Below are 21,471 nucleotides of genomic sequence, written 5' to 3' on the forward strand. Positions count from 1 at the left end.
ACGGTGTTATAGAGTAGGGGTAAACGGCTGCTTCATTTAAAAATGACGAGGGCAAAATTATTAAGTTAAAAAAAGATAAAATCATCAATGAGATTTGAAGTAGGGGTAGAAACACCAAATTCCCAAGAAATTAAGTCCTTCTCTGGATTCAAACTCATGATCTATGACTGAGCAATAACACCTTTTACCACTATACCGCACACTTACTTGTAAGTATAAATTGGATTCTATCTTCTTTATAAATATTTGTAATCATGTATTGAATATTTAGGCTATAAATGAACTCAAATAAAAAAAGTTTCAACTACAAAGTTCTATAACTTATCAAAAACTACAACATTGGTATAGGATGTGTCTTCGTCCAAGACTGTTCAAAAAATTCAAAAATTGAATCTCAACATAAGTGAATTTAAAACAAATATTTGATATAATAGACAACTTCAAATCAAAAACTTATCAACAACAAACATGTAGATCAGGTCTGCAATTACAATTTTGGTATTGACTATGTGAACTTTCAAGGTCACTTAGAAATTTTGAATTATGAATTTCGAAATCTATGAATTAAAATGCATATTCCAAACTCTAAAGATATCAAATAAAAAATTTTCAAATACAAAGTTGTCGATTGTATTGAGAACTACAACTTTGGTATAGACCATGTCAACATTCAATATTGTTTGAAATTTTTTAATTTCAAATTTTAGTATCCGTAAACTTAAAACAATATTTGGGAACTTCAAACAGTTTTAAATAGAAACCTTTTCATCTACAAAGTTTTAGACCACGTGAGGGCTACAATTTTGATATAAAGTTTGTCTTCATTCGAGTTCATATGAAAATGTTATGAAATTTTTTTGATGCAACTATTTATATAGACAGGCATCTTAAGAAACCCGCCTCTGATAATTGATTTTTAGAGCCGAACAATTAGAATGACCGCCTATGTTTGTAGCGACTTCCAGAGATGGACATCTTAAGATGCCTACCTATGAAAACCGATTTATAGAGTCGGGCATTCTAAGATGGTCACCTCTGTTAATCGATGATTTTCATATGCGATTGCCTTGGGAGCTTGCCTCTCTACATGACTTTCAGAGGCAGGCACTTTGCTAGAGACCGTCTAACCACTTAAGGAGGCAGTTGCTAAATGTGCTCATCTCTATAACCATAAATGCATCTAGGCCCATAATTCGGTTTAGCAATTAAGGACGATACAATCATTGTGACTAACATGTGTTTTGTAGCGGTATTACTTTAGTGAGATCATAATGATGATTGATATTGGACAATTATGGTTTTCATGCCCCTAATTGATGGTGTTCATTTTGGTTTTCAAAGGATGAATGCAAAGATTGAGGATCGACTAGTTCTAAGTGTCGATGATGTTGAGGGACACTCAGAGTAGTGATAAAATCTTTGTTTTTCCTTTGGCCGTACTATAAAGTGGGGTATGAACGGGTAGCTTGACCTAGTCGAGTCTAGTGAGTGGATGTGGTGCACACTTGTTGATGAGTATAGGCCCGATCTTCCGAGAGGTAGCCGGTAAGTTCGATTTGTGGAGATCTCGACGTTGGCGATCCGGCTTCAAATCAGACACGATTCGAACCCTGCAACCGTTACACCACTGCTCCGTTGGTTATCAACCAAGCACAACTTGATTGACCTCGCCAAGAAGGCTTTTCCTGCAAGCGAATCGAAGAGCACAAGCAAGAAGGTAAAACACGCAATCTGAAATTGCAAATATGAATGACGAGAATATCAATAGAGGGTTCAAGAACTCGGTTCCAAAGGACTAATCGACACAGTGGAGGAGATCAAGAACGGGGGCCCTGGATCACTGTAAAAGGATTTGTCACCACAGTTACAATGATCGATTCAGTTTCTCGATAGAAAACTAAACTCTAAACAAAACCCAATTGTGTAGCAGCGGCGGCGGCTGTGTTTATAGTCTAAGACTCAACCTAGGGTTGGGGACGGCCAGGGGTTGGGCGCCCACAACTTGGGCTTAAGGCCCGACACGATACATGGCCAAGTTGGCCCAAATAGGTGACGCAGCACCTTGCCGTGGTCACACAGAATGATCCACGGACCTTCTGGAGCTGGGACCAGATCCAAAACGACGGCATCGTCGTCCCCTTTCCAACGCATCCAAGAACGGCCCGTTTCGATGTCGTATGAGGAAGTTATGACCGAAACAGTGACGACATGTCTGCTGAATCCGAGGACGACGTGGCAGCTGAGTTGGAAACGAATTGCAACTTGGGGAAGACCATGGTGTCGGTGTGTCCAGCGTGGCGATGTCCTCATCATCCTCCCCTTCTCGAATTGGAGTCGTCCTCGACTCCATCTTGGCGATGTCCTCATTACTTGTAAAAACAAGTAGCTCAAATGAAGCCCAAGAATGATTGGAATCAAAACCAAACTCAAAGGGTTTGAATTGAACAAGTTGCATCGGACTTAACAGAGTGTCCTGTTTTTAGCCTTAAAAACGGGCTTGCACATTTCAGTCCAGTGCACACCAGACGTGTTGCACCAGATGGGTCTACTAGAGGTGGATGCTGGCGCATGGCGGTGCAGTTGCACATAACTTGCGATTGAACCGTCCAATTTATACAAGATCAAGTACGGCTGCCCTCGCTTAACACGTTGGCACGTACACACTTTCACTTATATAAACCCGATAGTCCGTCAAGTGTCATGAATGACCTTGATAAATCCACATCACAACAAAGATCGTATTAGATTAAGCAAATACGCATCATACATAGGAGTTTACAGCGGAAATAATATTACACAGTGGACTGGTCTAGTGATGCACCGAACTTAGCCACCTCACCATTCTACCAAAGAGGTCTGCAAATGGTGGCTAAGGGACTCAACACTCACCAGACTCCATCTATACCTTTCCACTCTCCAACAACTTCTTTATATCTTGTGCACACTCTAAAGAGACATTACCGCACTCCATCTTTGGCTATAGATAAATTGGAATATAGGATGGCAATATTGATACGAATAGACATATTGGTGGAAAACGAATAGACATATTGGTGGAAAAACTTCCAATAGCTTTTTAATTATATATTTAAATATTTTCATATTCTATTGTTGGTTTCTTGCTAGATAAAGATAGAAAGTGGGGCTAGCTCTCTAAAGTATGCACAAAATATAGAGAAGTTGTTGGACAGTGCAAGGATATAGTGATCAATTTTTTCAAGTGGCTCTTAAATAAGAATTTAGGGAGTGAATTTAAGAAAGACTATTAGAGCATCTCCAAGATTTCCAAAACCCGCTCCCAATCTTGATTTTTTGGCATGTTTGAAAAAAAACTACTCTCCAACAATTCCATATCTTAACTCTCAATCTTTTCGCAATTGGGAAAATAGACCCAGCGGCGCGAAAATATATGCGCGCGTATCGATCGTCCAATCTGGAGGTGGAAGGACATGGAGAAGAATAAGGAGTAGGACATGGTTCCCAATGCAAATATACAAGGAAGAAAGAAAGTACAAAAGTGGTTAGTGTGATTTCAAAATAGTTCAGGTTTCCTTACGTAAAATTATCTTGTATATTTTAGGAGTGGGATTTTAGAAATTATTGGAGAAGCTCAACAAATATACTCCCAACTTTTTTTAAAACTGTCAATGCAAATAAAGATAGAAAGGACATGACCGCTAATGCAAATATAGAAGAGGGAAAGATAGTATAAAACTGGCTATAGTAATATGGCAAAGTCCGAGATTCCTAAAGCAAAATTGTCTTCTAGCATTTAGCATTTAGGAGCGAGACATTAGAAATGGCCAGAGAAAACCAACAAATATGGCGAGGAAAACTCACTACCCTAGTTCTTCATATCACTATCGGTTCAAAATCCTTCTTCACTGTCGGATTTTGAACCGACAGTAGCATACTGGCAGTGATGGGGGTTGACATCACTGTCAGTTCCTAAAAATTGACACTGATGTGATTTTTAGGAAATCATAAAAATGAGCTGAAAAAATAGGGAATTTTTTTATACCGAGAGAGACCCCACTGGACAGCCACTCGGTCACACTTCGCAAGTCACAAGTCACGCAATTTTTCAAGCGAAAAACACGAGCTTCACGGCCACCAGCGCTTGAACCCCTGACCTTCTGCTTCACGTCTTCAGCCCTAACCACTCCACCTATAAGATGCTTGTGTCCAAATGAGATATTCGTCCTAATCATTTTATGTTCATCTGATTTTAAAATGAGTATTTGGGACCCTAAATGATTTCAAATGAAAAAGTTATCAACTACAAAGTTTTATAACTTTTCAAGATCTACAACTTTGGTTTTGGTCATTTCTCCATTCGAGGTCATTTGTAGAATTTGAATTTCAAATGGGAGAATTCAACCGTAATTTTCGTTGGGTAAATGATTTCAAATTAAAAGTTGTCAATTGCAAAGTTGCACAACATTTTGAGATCTACAACATTTGTTTTGGGCGTTTCGCCATCCGAGGTTGTTTGAAAATTCAAATTTTAAATTTGAGAAATCAAACGTAATTTTCGTTAGATAAATGGTATCAAATGAAAAAGTTGTCAACTACAAAGTTGCATAACTTTTTGAGATCTACAATTTCTGTTTTGGTTGCTTCCCCATCAAAGATTCTCAAATACCACTACACACTCACTTATTACTATAGAACATATGCCTTTAGTTGGTATTAACTTCTATGAAATCTTGCGAATCAAATAGAGTGACATCATATCGACTTCAAATAAGAAACTTGTAAACTACAATGTTGCATAACTTTTCAGTATCTACAACTTTTGTTTTGGTCACTTTTCCATCCGAGATCCTTAACTACCACTGCACACTCACTTATGACTATGGAGCATATGGACTCCTTTGGTATTAACTCCACAAACTCTTGTGGTGTATATTTGGACATCCAAACGATCTCAAATCAAAAAAGTTTGAACTACAAAGTTATAGATCTCGTCGCGGGTACTACAACTTTGGTATAAAGTTCGTCTTCATTTGACATCGTATGAGAAAGTTATGAAAGTTTTCTTGTACTTAGCTACAAACCGACAGTGATGACCCAATATCAGTGTCGCTTGGTCCTATCACTGTCATCACTGCCGGTTTCTTAAAAACCGACAGTGATGAAGCCGTCAGGGAATGTCAGATCTGTAGTAGTGACTCATTGATTTATCTTTTTATTTTGTTGGACTATTGCTGATGCTCTAATTAAGGTTGGTCATTTTTTTAGGGGCCTTGTTAGTTTTGTTGGCATGACCAAGTTTTGCGCATTTAGTCCAAATGTAGACATCCAAAGTGTAACTCATTTGTGTTTATGTGCTGGCGCCTGGCACCTCGCCATGGCATGCTAGTGTTTGTATTCCAAAACTTCTTTTAATGAAATACGTGCAGCGCAAGTTCTCGAAAAATAAACCAAGTTTGCGCAACATCGTCCTAGATATTCGAGAAACGGCCAAGAGAGAATCCTTTTGACCAGATCAAACTAAGTAACCAGTCACCGTAATATGTCCTCTTGTTTGAGGGAAGCCTACAAAAAATGGAATAGACTGTTTGTTGCATTGCCCTGTATCTCATATCAAACAAGGCTGGCCAAGGCCAGCCAGCCAGCCAGCTTGCTTGCTTATATATTACTGCCTGGTTACCAGTCTGTTACAGTACTATGGGAGGGAGTAATAATAGCTAGATTATATATTGTCTGCATCTGCTGGTGCAGCAGTGTTATCCCCAGGCATCCATGCATACTACAGTAGTATTTACATAACTTGAGCTGGCAATGCAACAGTAATTATGGACTACTACTGCATAGCTCATATCAACAAGGCCAGCCAGCCAGCCAGCTTGCTTGCCTTAATTATTAGGAACGTCTATGGATGCATCACGTACGTCACCTTGGTTTGGCTGTTTCATCATCAGGCCAGGTGCTAGTGCTATGCATGCACCTATATAATAAGTATAAGTATCGCCGGCCAGCTGAAAATCAACACTCACACACTGTGTCCAAAATCCAAACCAACTGCTAGATATCGACAACAGCAAAATGGTGTCCTTCAAGGCACGCCGGAGCGAGCCACAGCTGGTGTCGCCGGAGCGGCCGACGCCATGCGAGACCAAGCCACTGTCCGACATCGACGACCAGCACCTGCTCCGCTACTACGAGACGGTCGTCGGCTTCTTCCGCAACTGCCCTGGCCGGACCGACGACAGGCCGGCCGACCTCAAGGGGACCTTCAAGGCGGCGCTCGCGGAGGCGCTGGTGTACTACTACCCAGTCGCCGGCCGCCTCAGGGAGGAAGCCGGAGGGAAGCTCGTCGTGGACTGCACCGCGGAAGGCGTGGTGTTCGTCGACGCCGACGCTGACGTGCGGCTCCAGGACTTCGGGGAGCCGCTGCTGCCGCCGTATCCGTGCCTGGACCAGCTGCTCTGCGACCCTGGTGATGTAAAAGCCGTCACTGGCAGACCTTTGCTCTTCATGCAGGTACCTGTGTTATATGTCGTATACGTAATTTCATTCCTTTCTTTCTTTTCTTTCCCTATAACCGTTCTCCAAGTGGGTTCTATGCCTAGTCATTATCTTTTCATTTTAGTTATGTTTTGGGGAAGTGTTTTAAAATCTCCTAGGAACGTGAGAAGTGGATATGCATTTCTGTCGTATTTTAACCAGATCTTCAGATCGATACAATTGTAATTTTAGCAATGTGCTACATCTTTCCTGTAAGACTTTTTTCTGGTGCCTCAAAAAATATATATCCTTGGAAAATTTTAAATTTGTGATTGAGATTATTCAAGGTTGAGGCATCACAAGATTGCATTTAAATATACCAAAACTAAAAGTAAAATGTACAAGTCATGAAAGTTTTGAACATTCTCCTCTCTTCTTCTATATCTATATTTATTCCTATACCTAATAATAAAGAGGCAAAATTTCTACACTAAATTTCCGTCTGGCCTCCGCAGTCCTATCTAACCATCCCCAATTCGAAATCAAATAGATTTCCTCGTGTCTCCCAAATCTATACTCCCTCTGTTCCTTAATATAAGCCATATAGTTTTTAGCACCAATATTAACGCACGGCTTGGGAAAGGATGTGAGACCGAGGAAAAAAAAGGAAAATCAGGCTATCTTCTCTCTCCAAATTAGATTGCTTTCTAAATCTAAGGGATTGGTTGGGGCATGTGCTATGTACTGTGGGAAAGTTTTCAAACAAATCGGCGTGGGAGCTGATACGTACCTATATTTTGGAATTTTCTTTAAAAATCTATATGGCTTATATTAAGGAATGGAGGGAGTACAAGGATTTTCCAAACCAACAAGCCCAAATCAGCAAGCTGTGCCAGGGAGCAAGGTGCCAAGGACAAAATCGAGACTGAATCAAAATCCCCCAGCGATCCAAACCCAAATCAGACTAACTCTAGAAAGACAACAACTTATAAAATCAAATCAATAATTTCGCTGCATGGCCAGCAGCACACAGCCAGCCCGACCGAGGAGCGTCGAGGCGTGCTGGCCACCAGGCAGGCCGTTGGACAGCGTGGTTGCTCGCTTCTCAAACGACCTCATCCAATCGACAAGAACTTTGGGTGTGTTTGGATCCTTATGTGAAGTTCCAAAACCTTTTCTCATCTTGCTAGGCAATCCAATGTATGTGAGTTTTTGATAGATTGCTAGCAAGTTTCCCCGTTTCCTATGCCAGCAAGGTTTTTCCCTTTGTTATTCCCAGATAGCAAAATTCTCTCCTTGCCATGGCAAGATAAGGCTAGCTTGGCCTTGCGAGGCTGCCCTAATAACCAAACTGGACCTAAAACTGTTGACATCTATTATGATCACATAGTCATAGATCTAGCCAGGTACATCTTGTAAATGGATAACATGTCCTAGTACGTGAACTAGATAGAGATTAGAGGGAGGAGTAGTGCTAGGTTACCGACCATCGTAAACCTTCGATCCAGAGGCGTCGGCCATGGCGCGAGGGCAGCGACAGTCGGTGAGGACGGTGATGGTGATGGGTGGTGGCGACCGGCGGTGAAGACTGGTGGCGGCGCAATGCAGTGGTGGCGGTGCTTCCCATCACTGGCTGTGCCCCTCACTAGATCGGGTTAGGGTTTATCGGTGGGGAGCTCAGCTTAGGCGAACCTCATACTCAGAGCCGCCGGCCCCCACCTCTATATATAGCACAGTGTGATAGAGGCCCTCCAGCCATAGTGGGCTGGGCGTCCTCGATTAGGGCGCGGATCAAAGGCCCAACTGGGTCGTTGGGCCCAGTTTGGGATTAGAGATCAATCTAACAATCTCCCCTTTGATCTCCTACCATCTTTCAATTTCATATTATTTACTTTTGTTCATTACATTACAGATTAGCGCATAGAGCATGTTTCATCATCACGGTCAATTGCCGATAGATTTAACAACTACAACACACCACTCTGTTCTGAAATAGATACTTAACTTTGGGCCTTCTTTTGTCCAGGAATTATAGGCTTTCCCTTAAACCCATCCCGGCTACATGTTCTCTGAACACGTTGGGTGGTAAGCATTTTGTAAGCGGATCCGCGAGCATCTTTTCAGTACTTATATGCTCAAGACTTATGACATGATCTCGAACTTTATCTTTCACAATATAATACTTTATGTCAGTGTGTTTGGCAGCACCACTTGACTTATTGTTGTGAGCATACTGTACTGCCTGATTATTATCGTAGTATAACTTAAGTGGTCTATAGATGTCATCAACCACCTTCAAACCGGGTATGAACTTTAGCCAGTTCACCTGCCCCGTTGCCTCATAACACGCTATAAACTCGGCATATATTGTGGACGATGTAGTGACGGTTTGCTTTGAGCTTTTCCATGAAATAGCTCCCCTTCGAGAGTGAATACATATCCTGACGTGGATTTTCTATCATCTCCCGCATAATCTGAATCTGAATCCCACTATATGGAGTGAATCTGATCTTCTATACATCATCATGAGGCTTTTCGTTCCTTGCAAATAACGCAAGACTTTCTTTACTAATTTCTAGTGTTCGGTTCTAGGATTGCTCTGGAATCTGCCAAGTAACCCGATAACAAATACCAAGTCAGGGCGCGTACATACTTGAGCATATTGCAAGCTTCCGATAGCTGAAGCATATGGAACCGTTTTCATTTGATCGATCTCATACTGATTCCTGGGGCATTGAAAATCTCCATATCTGTCGCCCTTGACTATAGGAGCAAGTGAGGGACTACATTTATGCATATTAAATTTCTTTAAGATCTTTTTTATGTATGCCTTTTGTGATAGTCCTAATATCCCTTTACTTCTATCTCGGTGAATCTCGATCCCTAGAATGAACGAAGCTTCACCAAGATCTTTCATATCAAATTTTGAGGACAAAAACTTCTGTCTCCAGTAGTAGACTGACATCACTACTAGCAAGTAAGATATCATCCACATACAGGATAAGGAAGATAAACTTCCCATTCTTAAACTTTGCATAGACACAATTGTCCTCTACATTCTCTTTAAACCCAAAATTCCTTATTGTCTAATCAAACTTCAAGTACCACTGTCTTGAAGCTTGTTTTAATCCATAAATGGATTTCTTTAGGCGGCATCCTATTCGTTCTTTTCCTTCCATGACAAAACCTTTCGGTTGTGCCATGTAAATATTTTCCTCCAAGTCCCCGTTGAGAAATGTCGTCTTTACATCCATCTGATGTAATTCTAAATCGTAATGTGCCACTAATGCCATTATGATTCTGAAGGAATCCTTACATGAGACTGAAGAAAAGGTCTCATTGTAATCAATGCCTTCTCTTTGCGTAAAGCCTTTTGCCACAAGTCGCGCTTTATATCTCTCTATATTCTCTTGAGAGTCAAGTTTTGTTTTGTAGACCCATTTATAGCCTACTATTTTGGCTCCTTTAGAAATTATTTCTAAGTCCCAAACTTTATTGGCATTCATAGATTTCATTTCATCTTCCATGGCCTCAAGCCACTTTGATGAATGATCACTTCTCATGGCTTCTTCAAATGAGGTGGGATCATCCTCCATTTGAAATTCCTCAGTGTTGTATACTTCATAGTCAGTAGGGATAGCTAATTTTTTAACTCTTTGAGATTTTCTAGGGGCCTCCACATTTAGCATATCTTCTGTTTGAGGCTGTTGTTGCTCCCCTCATGTGTGGCAATAGGTTCTACAGGATCCTGAAGAACAGGTTCCTCATCGTCATTCATTGTTGCCACAAGCGGAATAACAACAGGTGCTGGCACCACAGTATCTTACACTGTCGGTGCAACGACAGCAGGTAGTGAGAAAAATGGCTCATGAATCATCAGAGTGGGCGCATACACCCGCTTCTCTTCAAGGTCAATTTCTCGAGCTACCATGCTCCCCCTCACCATTTCATCCTCTAGGAAGACAGCGTGTCTTGTTTCCACAAACTTTGTATGTCTGTCTGGACAGTAGAAACGAAAACCTTTTAACTTTTCTAGGTAGCCAATGAAATGGCAACTTATTGTTTTGGGATCTAGCTTCCCAATGTTTGGGTTAAATACTTTAGCCTCAGTAGGACTCCCACACACACGTAAGTGGTTTAGTCAGGGTACTCTTCTTGTCCATAACTCATATGGTGTTTTGGGCACCGGCTTACTTGGTACTCTATTGAGAATATGAATGGCAGTTTTTAACGTCTCCATCCACAGTCTCAACAGTAAGGTGGAGTAACTTATCATACTGCGCACCATATCCATCAGGGTACGATTACGTCTTTCAGCAACTCCATTGTGCTGAGGTTCGTTCGGTGTAGAATACTGTGCTACTATACTATTCTCCTGTAAGAACCTTGCAAAAGGTCCAGGAACTTGGCCATATGGGGTATGCCGACCGTAGTACTCCCCCCCACGGTTGGACATGACTATCTTAATCTTTAAATTGTGTTGGTTTTTAACTTCTACCTTAAATATCTTAAATTTATCCAATGCTTCTGTTCTTTCTTTGATTGGATAAATGTAGCCATAATGGGAGTAATCATCTATGAATGTTATGAACGAATCATAACCATCTACACTCTTTACAGGAAACAGACCATAGATGTCTATGTGAATAATCTGTAAAATTCATGCGCTTCGTTTGGCATCTTTCTTAATTTTGTTACATACTTTCCTTTTATGCATTCTCTGCATTGTTCTAAATCTGAGAACTCTAATGGAGGAAGAATATCATTCTTAACTAGTCTTTCTATTCTCCCCGTAGAAATATGGCCTAAACGATAGTTCCATAATTTTGATGAAGTATCGTGAGCTCTCTTTCGTTTTCTATTTACATTCACAGACGAGGATACATTCTCATTGTCGCACGCAATGTTTCCATCATCGCATACAACATTCACATCATCACGTAGTGATAACAAATAAAGCTCATTTTGTAAGATAGCAAGACCAACACATGCATTATTAAATGTTATCTTACATTTGCCATTTCCAAAATTGCAATCATATCCATCATTGTCCAAGCATGAAACACTAATTAAGTTTCTCTGTAAAGAGGGAACATAAAGTACATCTCTAAGTAAAAGTGTGAAGCCATCAGCAAGCTCTAGAGAAAGATCACCAACGGCTTCAACATCTGCTAGGACTCCATTTGCAGCTTTAACATGTCTTTCTCTTCTTTGCATAGTCCTCATCGAACGGAATCCCTATAAGGAATTAGCAACATGAACAGTTGCACCTGAGTCAATCCACCAAGTAGATTTTGAATACTGTACATACAGGGATTCATTTATGAACATAATAATGTTCTCACCTTTCTTTGTCATAATCATCTTTAAGTAATCGGGATAATCTTTCTTATAATATCCCGTCTTCTTGCAATAGAGACATTGGTCTTTCTCTACTATGAACTTGTTTTGCTGAGGCTGATGCAGCATGGGACCCTTTCCCTTTGACTTTGAGGAGGAGTTAGCATTATTATTCTTTTTCTTGTTGTCTTTCACATAATTGATAGTGCCACCATTGGCAGCTTTCATTCTCTTCTCTTGCACACACATAGCCATGGGCCTCTCTAAGTCCCACTTCTCGGGTTGTATGTTGTAATTGACAACAAAAGTATCAAATTCATTTAGCAAGGAAGCAAAAATTAGATGGATAAGGAACTCTTCCTTGAGAGCCAGGTCCATTGGTTTTAGCTTGGATGCCAAATTGCTCATCCTTAGTATATGCTCTCTTATGTCACCATTTTCAGAGTACCTCTCTGTCACCAGCTGCTTTATCAGCTGGGTAGCATATGTCTTTGAAGAGCCAGTGAACTAACTCTTTATTCTATCGAGATACTCGATGACCGTGTCACACTCTGGGATTGAGCCCACAATTATAGGCTCAATCATGTTCTTTATCACAGCCAAACATTTCTTGTTGGTAGTGACCCACTTTCTATGCTCAAGGTCATAGGATATCTTTTGGCATGCAAAATTCCTCTCTAGTTGCCCAAGCAGCATCAGCCTCTTTTGTCTCTCTCATCGGTGCCACAGGCTCAGTGGGACACGGTGAGGTGACTACCCAGTCCACCTCAGCCAAGATGAAGGCCAGGTCAATCTTTTTCTTCCACTCCGTATAGTTGTCACCTTTGAAAGTGGGGATCTCTTTGATACAACCCATCAAGTTATATCCGCCTGAAAATACAATTCATATAGAGTGAGAACATAAATAATAACAACAGTTGCATGCCTTGATTCCAACGTTGGTCAAAATTAAAACATACAACTGTTTATACATTAAATCTACATCACCATTGGGTAGAAATAAAAATAATGCATAAAATCATTAAAATTACGATATTGTTATTAACAACGTAGGTCAGAAAGTAACAACATCATAATAATGTCAAAATCTCTTTTTCTCTAATTAAATATCACGTTGGTTCAAAATAATTGGAGAATAAACTATTGCTTTAGCAGTGGAAAACGTAAAAAATTATCTATTTTTCAGAAGCATTTCTCTGTAATTTCTCTATTCTCTAAAAATTTATCGTGATGGTTCAAAATTTAACAGAGAATTAAAACAAAATTCATCAAATTCATTCAAAGCTTCTGAAAATAAATAAAAAATTTAAACTTCATTCGTTGTTCATTCTGGCCCAGCCTGCAGCAGCAGTGAACGGCCCAGTAGCGCACGCGGCCAGCACAGCACTAGCGCAGCCCAGGCCCAGTTCATGCGTGCGTTCGGTCACGGCGCCTCCCCCACGCCCAGGCCGCAACCTGGGCCTGGGCCGGGAAAGTTCTCGCCCGCCTAGGCTGATTCTGGCCCAAGCAATCTGAGGCGTCCGCTTTCATCCGACGGCCGAGCGTCGATGTCGCAGGATCAAACCCCCCCCCCCCCGGTCGCGGCTGCCCCTAAAACCCTAGACATTTCTTTGTCCCCTTTCTCTCTCTCTCAGCGTAGTAGCTCTCAGCGCAACGAGCAGCAACGGCGACCGAGCGACATGGCGCCGTTGCCGGCCCCTTCGCCGGTGCGCGTGCTCCCCACGCGGGTGAGCGTGCCGCCATCGAGCGAACTAGCAGCGGCACCCTTGGCCGGAGCTCGCGCAAGCCCGAGGAGCAGCGGCAGCTCGGCTTCTCCCTGCTCGCCGACGAGGCGGCGGCGGAGCTCCTTCCCGCACGCCGGTAGCAGACAACCCACACGACGACGGTGGTGACGCGCGGTAGAAGAGTCCGGTAGGTCCTCCTCTCCTTCGTCCGATCTGATTCTTGGGTGAGGGTTTTCTAGGGTTAGGGTTAGAGACTGTTCTTCTTCCCCGAGATGATTTCACGGGTTAGTGTTCGGCTTTGAGATCCTTTCCAAAAACTGACACCCTTTCTCTTCTGTGTGCTTCACCCGATTAGGGTTAGGGTTACTCTTGCTACCAGTGGTCGTCGGTCTAGCTCCGGCGAGCCTCCCATGCCCTTTCCCCTTTCCCCTTCTCTGTCTTTAGACCTCGTTGTGTTCTTCTCGGTTCTTTGCCGATTGGGGATTAGGGTTAGGGTTAGGATTAACCCAATTCGTTTTTCGTTCACCCGATCTAGATCTAAAAGCCCTAGAAGACCTGGCTCTGGTACCATTGTTGAAATCTATTATGATCACATAATCATAGATCTAGCCGGGTATATCTTGTAAATGGATAACATGTCCTAGTACATGAACTAGACAGAGATTAGAGGGAGGAGTAGTGCTAGGTTACCGACCATCGTAGACCTTCGATCAAGAGGCGTCGGCCATGGTCATTGTGTCGGTGTCTGCGCGAGGGCAGCGACGGTCGGTGAGGACGGTGGCGGTGATGGGCGGTGGCGACCGGCGGTGAAGACCGATGGCGGCGTAGTGCAGTGGTGGCGGTGCTTCCCGTCACTGGCTGCGCCCCTCACTAGATCGGGTTAGGGTTTATCAGTGGGGAGCTCGGCTCAGGCGAACCTCGTACTCAGAGCCGCTGGCCCCCACCTCTATATATAGCGCAGTGTGACAGGGGCCCTCCAGTCATAGTGGGCTGGGCGCCCCGATTAGAGCGCGGATCAAAGGCCCAACTGGACCGTTGGGCCCAATTTAGAATTAGAGATCAATCTAAAAAAAAAACACCATGACACAAAGCACAAAGCTGGAGCTCGCCCCTTTCTTCACCTACGCTAGCTGCCCGCTGCCATGCGTTTCTCCATCTCATTCGCACGCCTCTGCCGTTGCTCTTTCATTGCTCTGTCGCACCGAACTGACTCGTCCCGATTTTCATGTAAGTGTGTGGCACCAAATCCTTCCCTTTCACCACCGCAGCAGCATGTTCATCACCACCATTATTGCTAATATTTGCATGGCTTTAACACCATCTAGAGGTGGGAAATGTTTGAAACACTCTGCTCAATCTCTCTTCTATGGTACATATACATAGACATGAGTCTACCAACACATACATTATTGGACTGGGCTTCAGGCCAATGAAGTTTGAACCTACGGAAACATTACACAGTCTAACATGAAGTAATCATACAAATAGTTCACTTTAATAGGTCAAGAGTCAAGACCAAACTCCAAAGAGCCTGCAAAAGTAGCTTTATCAAATATTAAGTTAGAAAGAAGTGGACATTGGTTATTAGAAGATGTTGCCGGCAGAAAAAAAAAACTCTCTATATAGTAATATTTTTGTTGCAGTGCGCCCTCTGGCTATAAATTAAATTTGGGAAAAAATAATTAAACCATTCTAGTCAGGAAAAAAGAAACCTGGTACCTAGAGACAACGGAGTTCCTTGTATATATAGGTTGGAATCATAAAAGGTTTCTGATTTTGTGATATTTTCCCATTTTGTTTAGATGATTTCTATTGTACGGCTAGAAAGATTTATATTTCAGGAAAGTTTCTGAAGTTATTTGTAGTTGCAAGATATCAAAAATGAATGTACTAAATGCATAAGTAGGTTGAGATAGGTATATTTTTCTTATCATAAGTAATGTCGTCTTTTTATTTTCTCATATATAGGTGACAGAACTCAAATGTGGCGGATTTGTTGTTGGATTCCACATGTGCCATAACATCGCCGATGGATTCGGTATGATCCAACTCATGACAAGTGTAACTGAACTAATGGTTAAAGCATCCCCGAGCCTTCTTCCAGTCTGGAAAAGAGAGCTTCTAACTACAGCACAAAACACAACCCCCATCCCATACCCAAACCCTGCATACAAACCACTGCTAAATAGCTTAGACTCTACATCAGATGACGTGATGCTGTCAATTCCGCCCAATCGCATGGTAGCCCAATACTTTGTCTTTGGGCAAAGAGAGGTGGCCGCTCTACGAAGCCACATACCAGGACACCTCGCCGATTCAACCACATCCTTCGAGCTTCTAACTGCAGTCATGTGGCGATGCCGCACCATAGCTTTGGGGTATGAACCTAGCCAGCGAGTGCGGCTTATGGTCACCATGAATGCCCGTGGCAGGTGGAATCGCCACACCCTCATCCCATGGGGTTACTATGGCAATGCACATGTTTCTCCTATAGTGGAACTGACCGTCGACGAGCTCTGTCGGAAGACGCTCGCCGACACGGTTGAGCTCGTGCGTGAGACCAAGCTCAGCGTGACCAAGGAGTGCCTGGCATCGATGGTGGATACGACCGCGTACATCCGTCAGAGGCCGTCTCTGACCATGGACAGGACGTACGAGGTCTCTGACACCAGATGGATTGCTGCCGTGAAAGGACTGCAGCTTGGGTGGGCTGAGTATGTGGGCGGCGGCATACCACTCGCCGGCGACCTTACTTCCAAGCTGGGAAGCCATCACATGAGGTGCCAGAACGAGGACGGCGAGGACTCCACGGTGGTGTCGCTGCTGCTGCCGAGGCCGGCGATGGAGAGGTTCAAGAAAGAGATGGCTGTTTGGCTTAACAAGAATGACAAGAATCTCCAAATATACCCTGTTCCCTCTAGCAGCTATATGCTATAGATATCAAGGTTTACAAGGATTTAACTGTTTTGCTCAATGTCTTTTGTCGTTTTGAGATGGCTGAGTGTTTAGTTAAACACAGTTGGATTTCATTCTCCTTTCGCTACTGCAAGGACAAACAGTTGGATTTATTTGTTCTTTAACCCGAGAGGACAAACAGTTGCATTGTTCTGATTCTTTAAATTTTGCAAGAACAATGTATTGCCGTTTCCCTAATTTGGAAGCCATGTTCAAAGCTTCTTTTCTCTAATTTGGAAGCTGGTGGTATCATTTCGCTACTGTAATGATATGTAAATATACTCTCACGTTTCAGAAGTTCAGAGCAACTATCGTTTTGTTAAACTAGGAGGGAAGGACCCTTCAATCTAGGGGGCGCCACAGTAATACCTGGGCAACCATACATTAGCTCACTGGATGTTAAACTTGATATCTGATAAACAGGGGCTCGAGCTTTTCTTTTCTTTTCTATTTCCATCGAAAGCATAATGATCATGAATGAAATAACCAAATCTGATTGCATGCATTCAGATTTCAGACAGATATCTGTTACTTAACAGCCAAACCACAAAAGCATACCAAATCATGCATCATCCTTTTAAGGTAATACATACAAGGCCATGAATATCACCAAAGATTAGTAGCTGATGTTTCCATCACTTCCCTCGGACTCATCATCTTTCAGATTTCCTTTCACCAGCCGTGGTCTCTTCTCTCGTTTTGAGCATGAAGCACCAGACGACGTCTTCCTTTTGATGGAGTGCGTTGGTGCTTCTTCATCACCTTCTTCTTCAGATGTCACATTGTCTGCCTCAATAAATAATCTATTTGCCAGCTTTGCGAGACCTGCGCCATCGCCACTTCTTGCTCGTGCCATCAGCAAATCCCTATTGTGCGGTAGTTGGGCATGGAAGTGAAACATGCCCACCAGCCATTCAAACGGTTCGTTGTCACGGGGGAGGTAGGCAAGTATAGAATCTCTGTCACTCATTTGAGCTTTCCCTTGTATCCTCCTGTTGACGGTCACAAACACTGAATCCTCAAATTGCTTATTTTTAATCCAAGATGGCTTTTCTCTATGGATCTGAAAAGGGACAGAGAATAGTGTAACAGAATTTCTTAGTTACCTCTTAAAAATATCTGAGTTACATAAATGAAATGATGATAAGTTGAAGAACTGATGGATGAATGTTTGAAACTAGCTCACTATGTTACCGTTTCAATCCAACTTGGCTCATAGGCCAATGAGCCACAGGTCAACCTCAATATTCTCAGTGCCATTGTGCTCAACTCCTTTGCTGCACCATCATGTAACTGCCACCAGGAAACTACATACAGGACAAGAGTTAGCTTGTATATTAGACTAAAGAAGACTACATTCTGAACCTTGACAAACAAATAAAAAAAAAGCCAAGATGTTTCGTCCTGAAAGAAATTTACCTGGGTCAACATTCATCCGAGTACTAATGGCATGAACTGTTCCAAAACTCTCTGAAGCTGTGCTGTAAAGCTTCAATTGATGCACAATTTTCTCTTGTGTAGACTCATCTTGGTACATCTTACGCGTGCACTCAACAATTGCATCTCTGAAGATTTCTGTCATTTCAATTTCATTTCTGCTTTGATAGTAGAACGAAGGATTCAAATAATAACCAGCTAAGTGCAATGGTTTCGTCATGTACTCATCCATTCTAAAATCTATATAGTTCCATATTGGCAAATAGTGCTCTTCCTTGTTTTCGAAGCGGAAGGCAATTTCTTTTTTAGCGTTCACAAGTTCACCATATATGTATCCCATTGAGGGTCTGCCACTCCCCATCATCCTCAGAACCTCTACTAGTGGTTCAAAACTATTTATAGCATATAACACATTATGTCAAAACTCATTGCTCACTACTAAATTATAGAATTTCTTGCCCACTGCTTCCTTCGACCACTTGCTGTCCTCCCATTCTTTAGAAACAAACATAGTCTTCAACTCAATCCTTTTATTATAAAGGCTCCTTAAGTTAAAGCAGCAAGTGGTGAAATAGGTTATCCCAACATGAACCAAACCCTGCTGGTTGGTGAACTGGCGGGTCATGTCCTGCAAATTTGTTTGTGCATAAATAAAAGCTGTCAGTGATCTTGCTTTAGCGACTGTTTTCTTGATTAAACTAATATGCCCTATGTCTTCAAGCATCATATTAATGGAACTTGCAGCACAAAGAGTCCAAAATATGTTCGGTCTCTTTCTAGGCATTTTTTCTGCAGTCATCTCTATAGCAACGTTTCCAATGACCTGCACCACATTTTTCTCTCCAACTTCTTCAATACAAGAATCAACTAGTCGGCAAACAAATGCTTGGTCGTAGCCGTCTGAAGTTAGTTGGATGGAACGAAGGAATGACACACCATGAGAACAATCAACTGCCAAGTTTAACATCCGTCTGTCATCATCATCAACATGTGTATAAGCCAGAATAGAGCATCCTTCGGACATCCAGAATTTTTTCAGTGCTTCAATTGAACCATTGATTGCTAAAAGTTGCCTCTGAAGTAAGGGGCCATCAAGCTCACCAAGAGAGGGTACCTGTAAACCAGGGCCGCATTGTGCAATTGCTTCTACCATTAAGTCAAAACTCTCTATACAAGCAGTATTAAAAGGAATCCCAGCTTCACCGAACCATGCAACCATGCGCTCAATAGCCTTTCGCTTCTTTTCCATCTATTCTGAATTGTGGATAGCTTGTGCATTTTCTCCTTTCTCCATTGCTTGCTCTGTATTTGGCACTGAAAGCGTATCGATTGGCCCTTTACTATCTTGATCAACGGATCTCAAATGATTATCTTGTGATGTATTTCCCTGGTTATTGTCACCCAGTCTGCATCATACACTCTCGTCAATCATGGGTTATTTCACTAAAGTACATCAAGGATGGATAGCACAACGAGAGTTTCAGTCAACATATTCAGCTCCACAAAAGATGCCTGTAAGTTCCTACACAACTGGCTCTGCCATGTTTGGGTTGTAATAAAAAAGGATGAAAAGAGTTGGCTTCTCTACATAGCTTTTGTTGTTGTCATTAGGCAAGCGCACTGCATCTTTCTTTACTTCTGACTTTCTCTGTTTGGTGTGTTGTTTGGTAAAAATAAATTGAGCAAAATAGCAAAAAGTATGCACCAAGAATCAAGTTTAACACAGACCACTCTAGAGTGTAGACTTAGAATTGTCAGAATAAATGCAACTACTTTTTGGGTACTTTTGTTTAGTTCTTCATAACTGGCAGCAAACCATTGTTGAAACTTGATATCCATCTGTTGATGTTAATACCTTCTTAAAGTAGGCCATATGTTGAAACTTGGGTCAGCAAAATCAAAAAGATATTACAAAGGTATTAACATCAACAGATGGATATTAGCAGGGTAGAGGGTACTAAGAACAGCACTAGTCGAATAATAGTTTTGCAGCATCTGATCTGGTATTTTAAGACTATGGTAGTGAAAGCAGCAATCATTTTGCCTGCATTCGCAATCTTCTTTCATCTTGCTGAGCTCAAGTATACTCCTACGCCCCACTCCAACCACATACTCGGATACTTCAAGCTGCAATCGTATCACTAGAACCCTCGGATGCATCCTGGAATCCTAAAATTCATGGACAGCTAGGCCGTCCGCTACAGTCCACAGGACAAACTAACAAGCAACGCAGACAAATTAACTCACGGAAATCTGTACCGCAATTGAAATTAGCTCGCACGGGAGAATGGGGGAAAAAAGCGAAATCGCATTTAAGCAATCCACGCAAAGAGCAAGCAAGAGCGAGCAAAGAGGAGGACCTGGCAGAAGAAGCAGCGGCGTCCATTTCCAGCTTCACCGCAGCGGAGAAACCCAACCGGCTGACCAAGGGGTTGAGAGGATAAGGGTTGGGGAATGGTCTTGGGGACGTGAAATGCGGGGGCCGGTGGCGCGTGGCAGCAGCGGGGGAAGTGGGGAGGGTGGCCGGAGTCGGCGGGAAGGGCTCTTGGTTTCCCGCCGCTTGGGCAATGAGTTAGGTTTGGTTTCCCGCCGCCGCGGCTGCTCTGGTGGTGGCGGTGGTGATGGGCAGAGGGTGTGTGTGCGCGTAGACTGATTCGGCCCTTGGATGGACTGGGCCTGGTCCTCGAAGAGCGAGTGCTTATCGAGCTCTGTTAGTTAATGCTAGCTAAAAAAAAGTTAATGCTATGGTACGATGATTTGTTTCTTTCTGGTGATAGATGTGATACAGTAATTCTCTGACGCCGGCGTCCGTCCGCCGAAGGCTTCGGTGGGCCGCACACCGGCCCAATAACGTATGCTCCTTCGTGTTAAAAAAAACTACTCATACTTATTCTTATCCACTCATTCCTCTTAATCACTCTCATCCGCTCGCCTGCCGTCTCCAAGCAACGACATCAGGCGAGCCATCTTAGCGCACTGCTTTTCTGGCGCTCCGTGCTCAGGTCCTCGTCCTACCTCCTACGCGACCTCTCCGCCGTCGCGCGCTCCTCTACATGGCATCGGTGGCGATCCCGTCGCTCCCTGCCGGCAACGCGCTACGCCTGGCGGCGTGGCCGCTCTACTGGGGTGGTGTAGGGCTGCGCGCTCAACAGTGTGTGGGTGGTCGCGCACGAGTGCAGCCAACATGCCTTCTCGGAGCACCAGCGCTGGACGACGCCGTCGGCTTCGCTCTCCACACGGCGCTCCTGTGAACACCACACATCAACGAGCCACCATTCTTCCAAAAAGCAAGAAGATGTTACGCTGAAAACACATGTTGCAAGTGTACGTTTTAATTGTTTCAGATATTTCAAAGGAATGTTGCACGGATGTTGCAAAAGTAGATCGGGATGTTGCATATGTTACAATGGTTGACACATATGTTGCAAGCTCATGTTCTCAATGTTTCATCTTTTTTCTCCGACATATGTTTGAAGTGTGTTTATCTAGATATTGCATATGTTTTCACACATATAATGCAAGTCTTTTTATTTGGATGTTGCGTATGTTTACAATGATTTTA

At 42.8% G+C, this 21,471-nt stretch overlaps 2 protein-coding genes across 3 annotated transcripts; one reads left to right on the forward strand and one right to left on the reverse strand.

Moving 5' to 3' along the window:
* Window positions 1–6,051: 6,051 nt before the first annotated feature.
* LOC136461150 (acyl transferase 1-like) lies at window positions 6,052–16,454 on the forward strand. The gene is made up of 2 exons (XM_066460573.1): window positions 6,052–6,489; window positions 15,486–16,454. The coding sequence occupies exons 1-2, from the start codon at window positions 6,052–6,054 to the stop codon at window positions 16,452–16,454; spliced, it is 1,407 nt and encodes a 468-aa protein (XP_066316670.1).
* A 546-nt stretch (window positions 16,455–17,000) lies between these two features.
* Window positions 17,001–20,528, reverse strand: LOC136490793 (uncharacterized). 2 transcript variants are annotated; one of them, XM_066486990.1, is made up of 4 exons: window positions 20,270–20,528; window positions 17,892–18,037; window positions 17,667–17,779; window positions 17,001–17,535 (listed from the first exon to the last, which is right to left on the reverse strand). In XM_066486990.1, the coding sequence occupies exons 1-4, from the start codon at window positions 20,293–20,295 to the stop codon at window positions 17,089–17,091; spliced, it is 732 nt and encodes a 243-aa protein (XP_066343087.1). In that variant the 5' UTR covers window positions 20,296–20,528; the 3' UTR covers window positions 17,001–17,088. The 2 variants fall into 2 exon arrangements, with proteins under 2 accessions (XP_066343087.1, XP_066343082.1); XM_066486985.1 differs by having other exon boundaries at window positions 17,892–19,315.
* Window positions 20,529–21,471: the final 943 nt, after the last annotated feature.

Source organism: Miscanthus floridulus, chromosome 1 (assembly GCF_019320115.1).
Source record: "Miscanthus floridulus cultivar M001 chromosome 1, ASM1932011v1, whole genome shotgun sequence".
NCBI classification, from domain to species: domain Eukaryota; kingdom Viridiplantae; phylum Streptophyta; class Magnoliopsida; order Poales; family Poaceae; genus Miscanthus; species Miscanthus floridulus.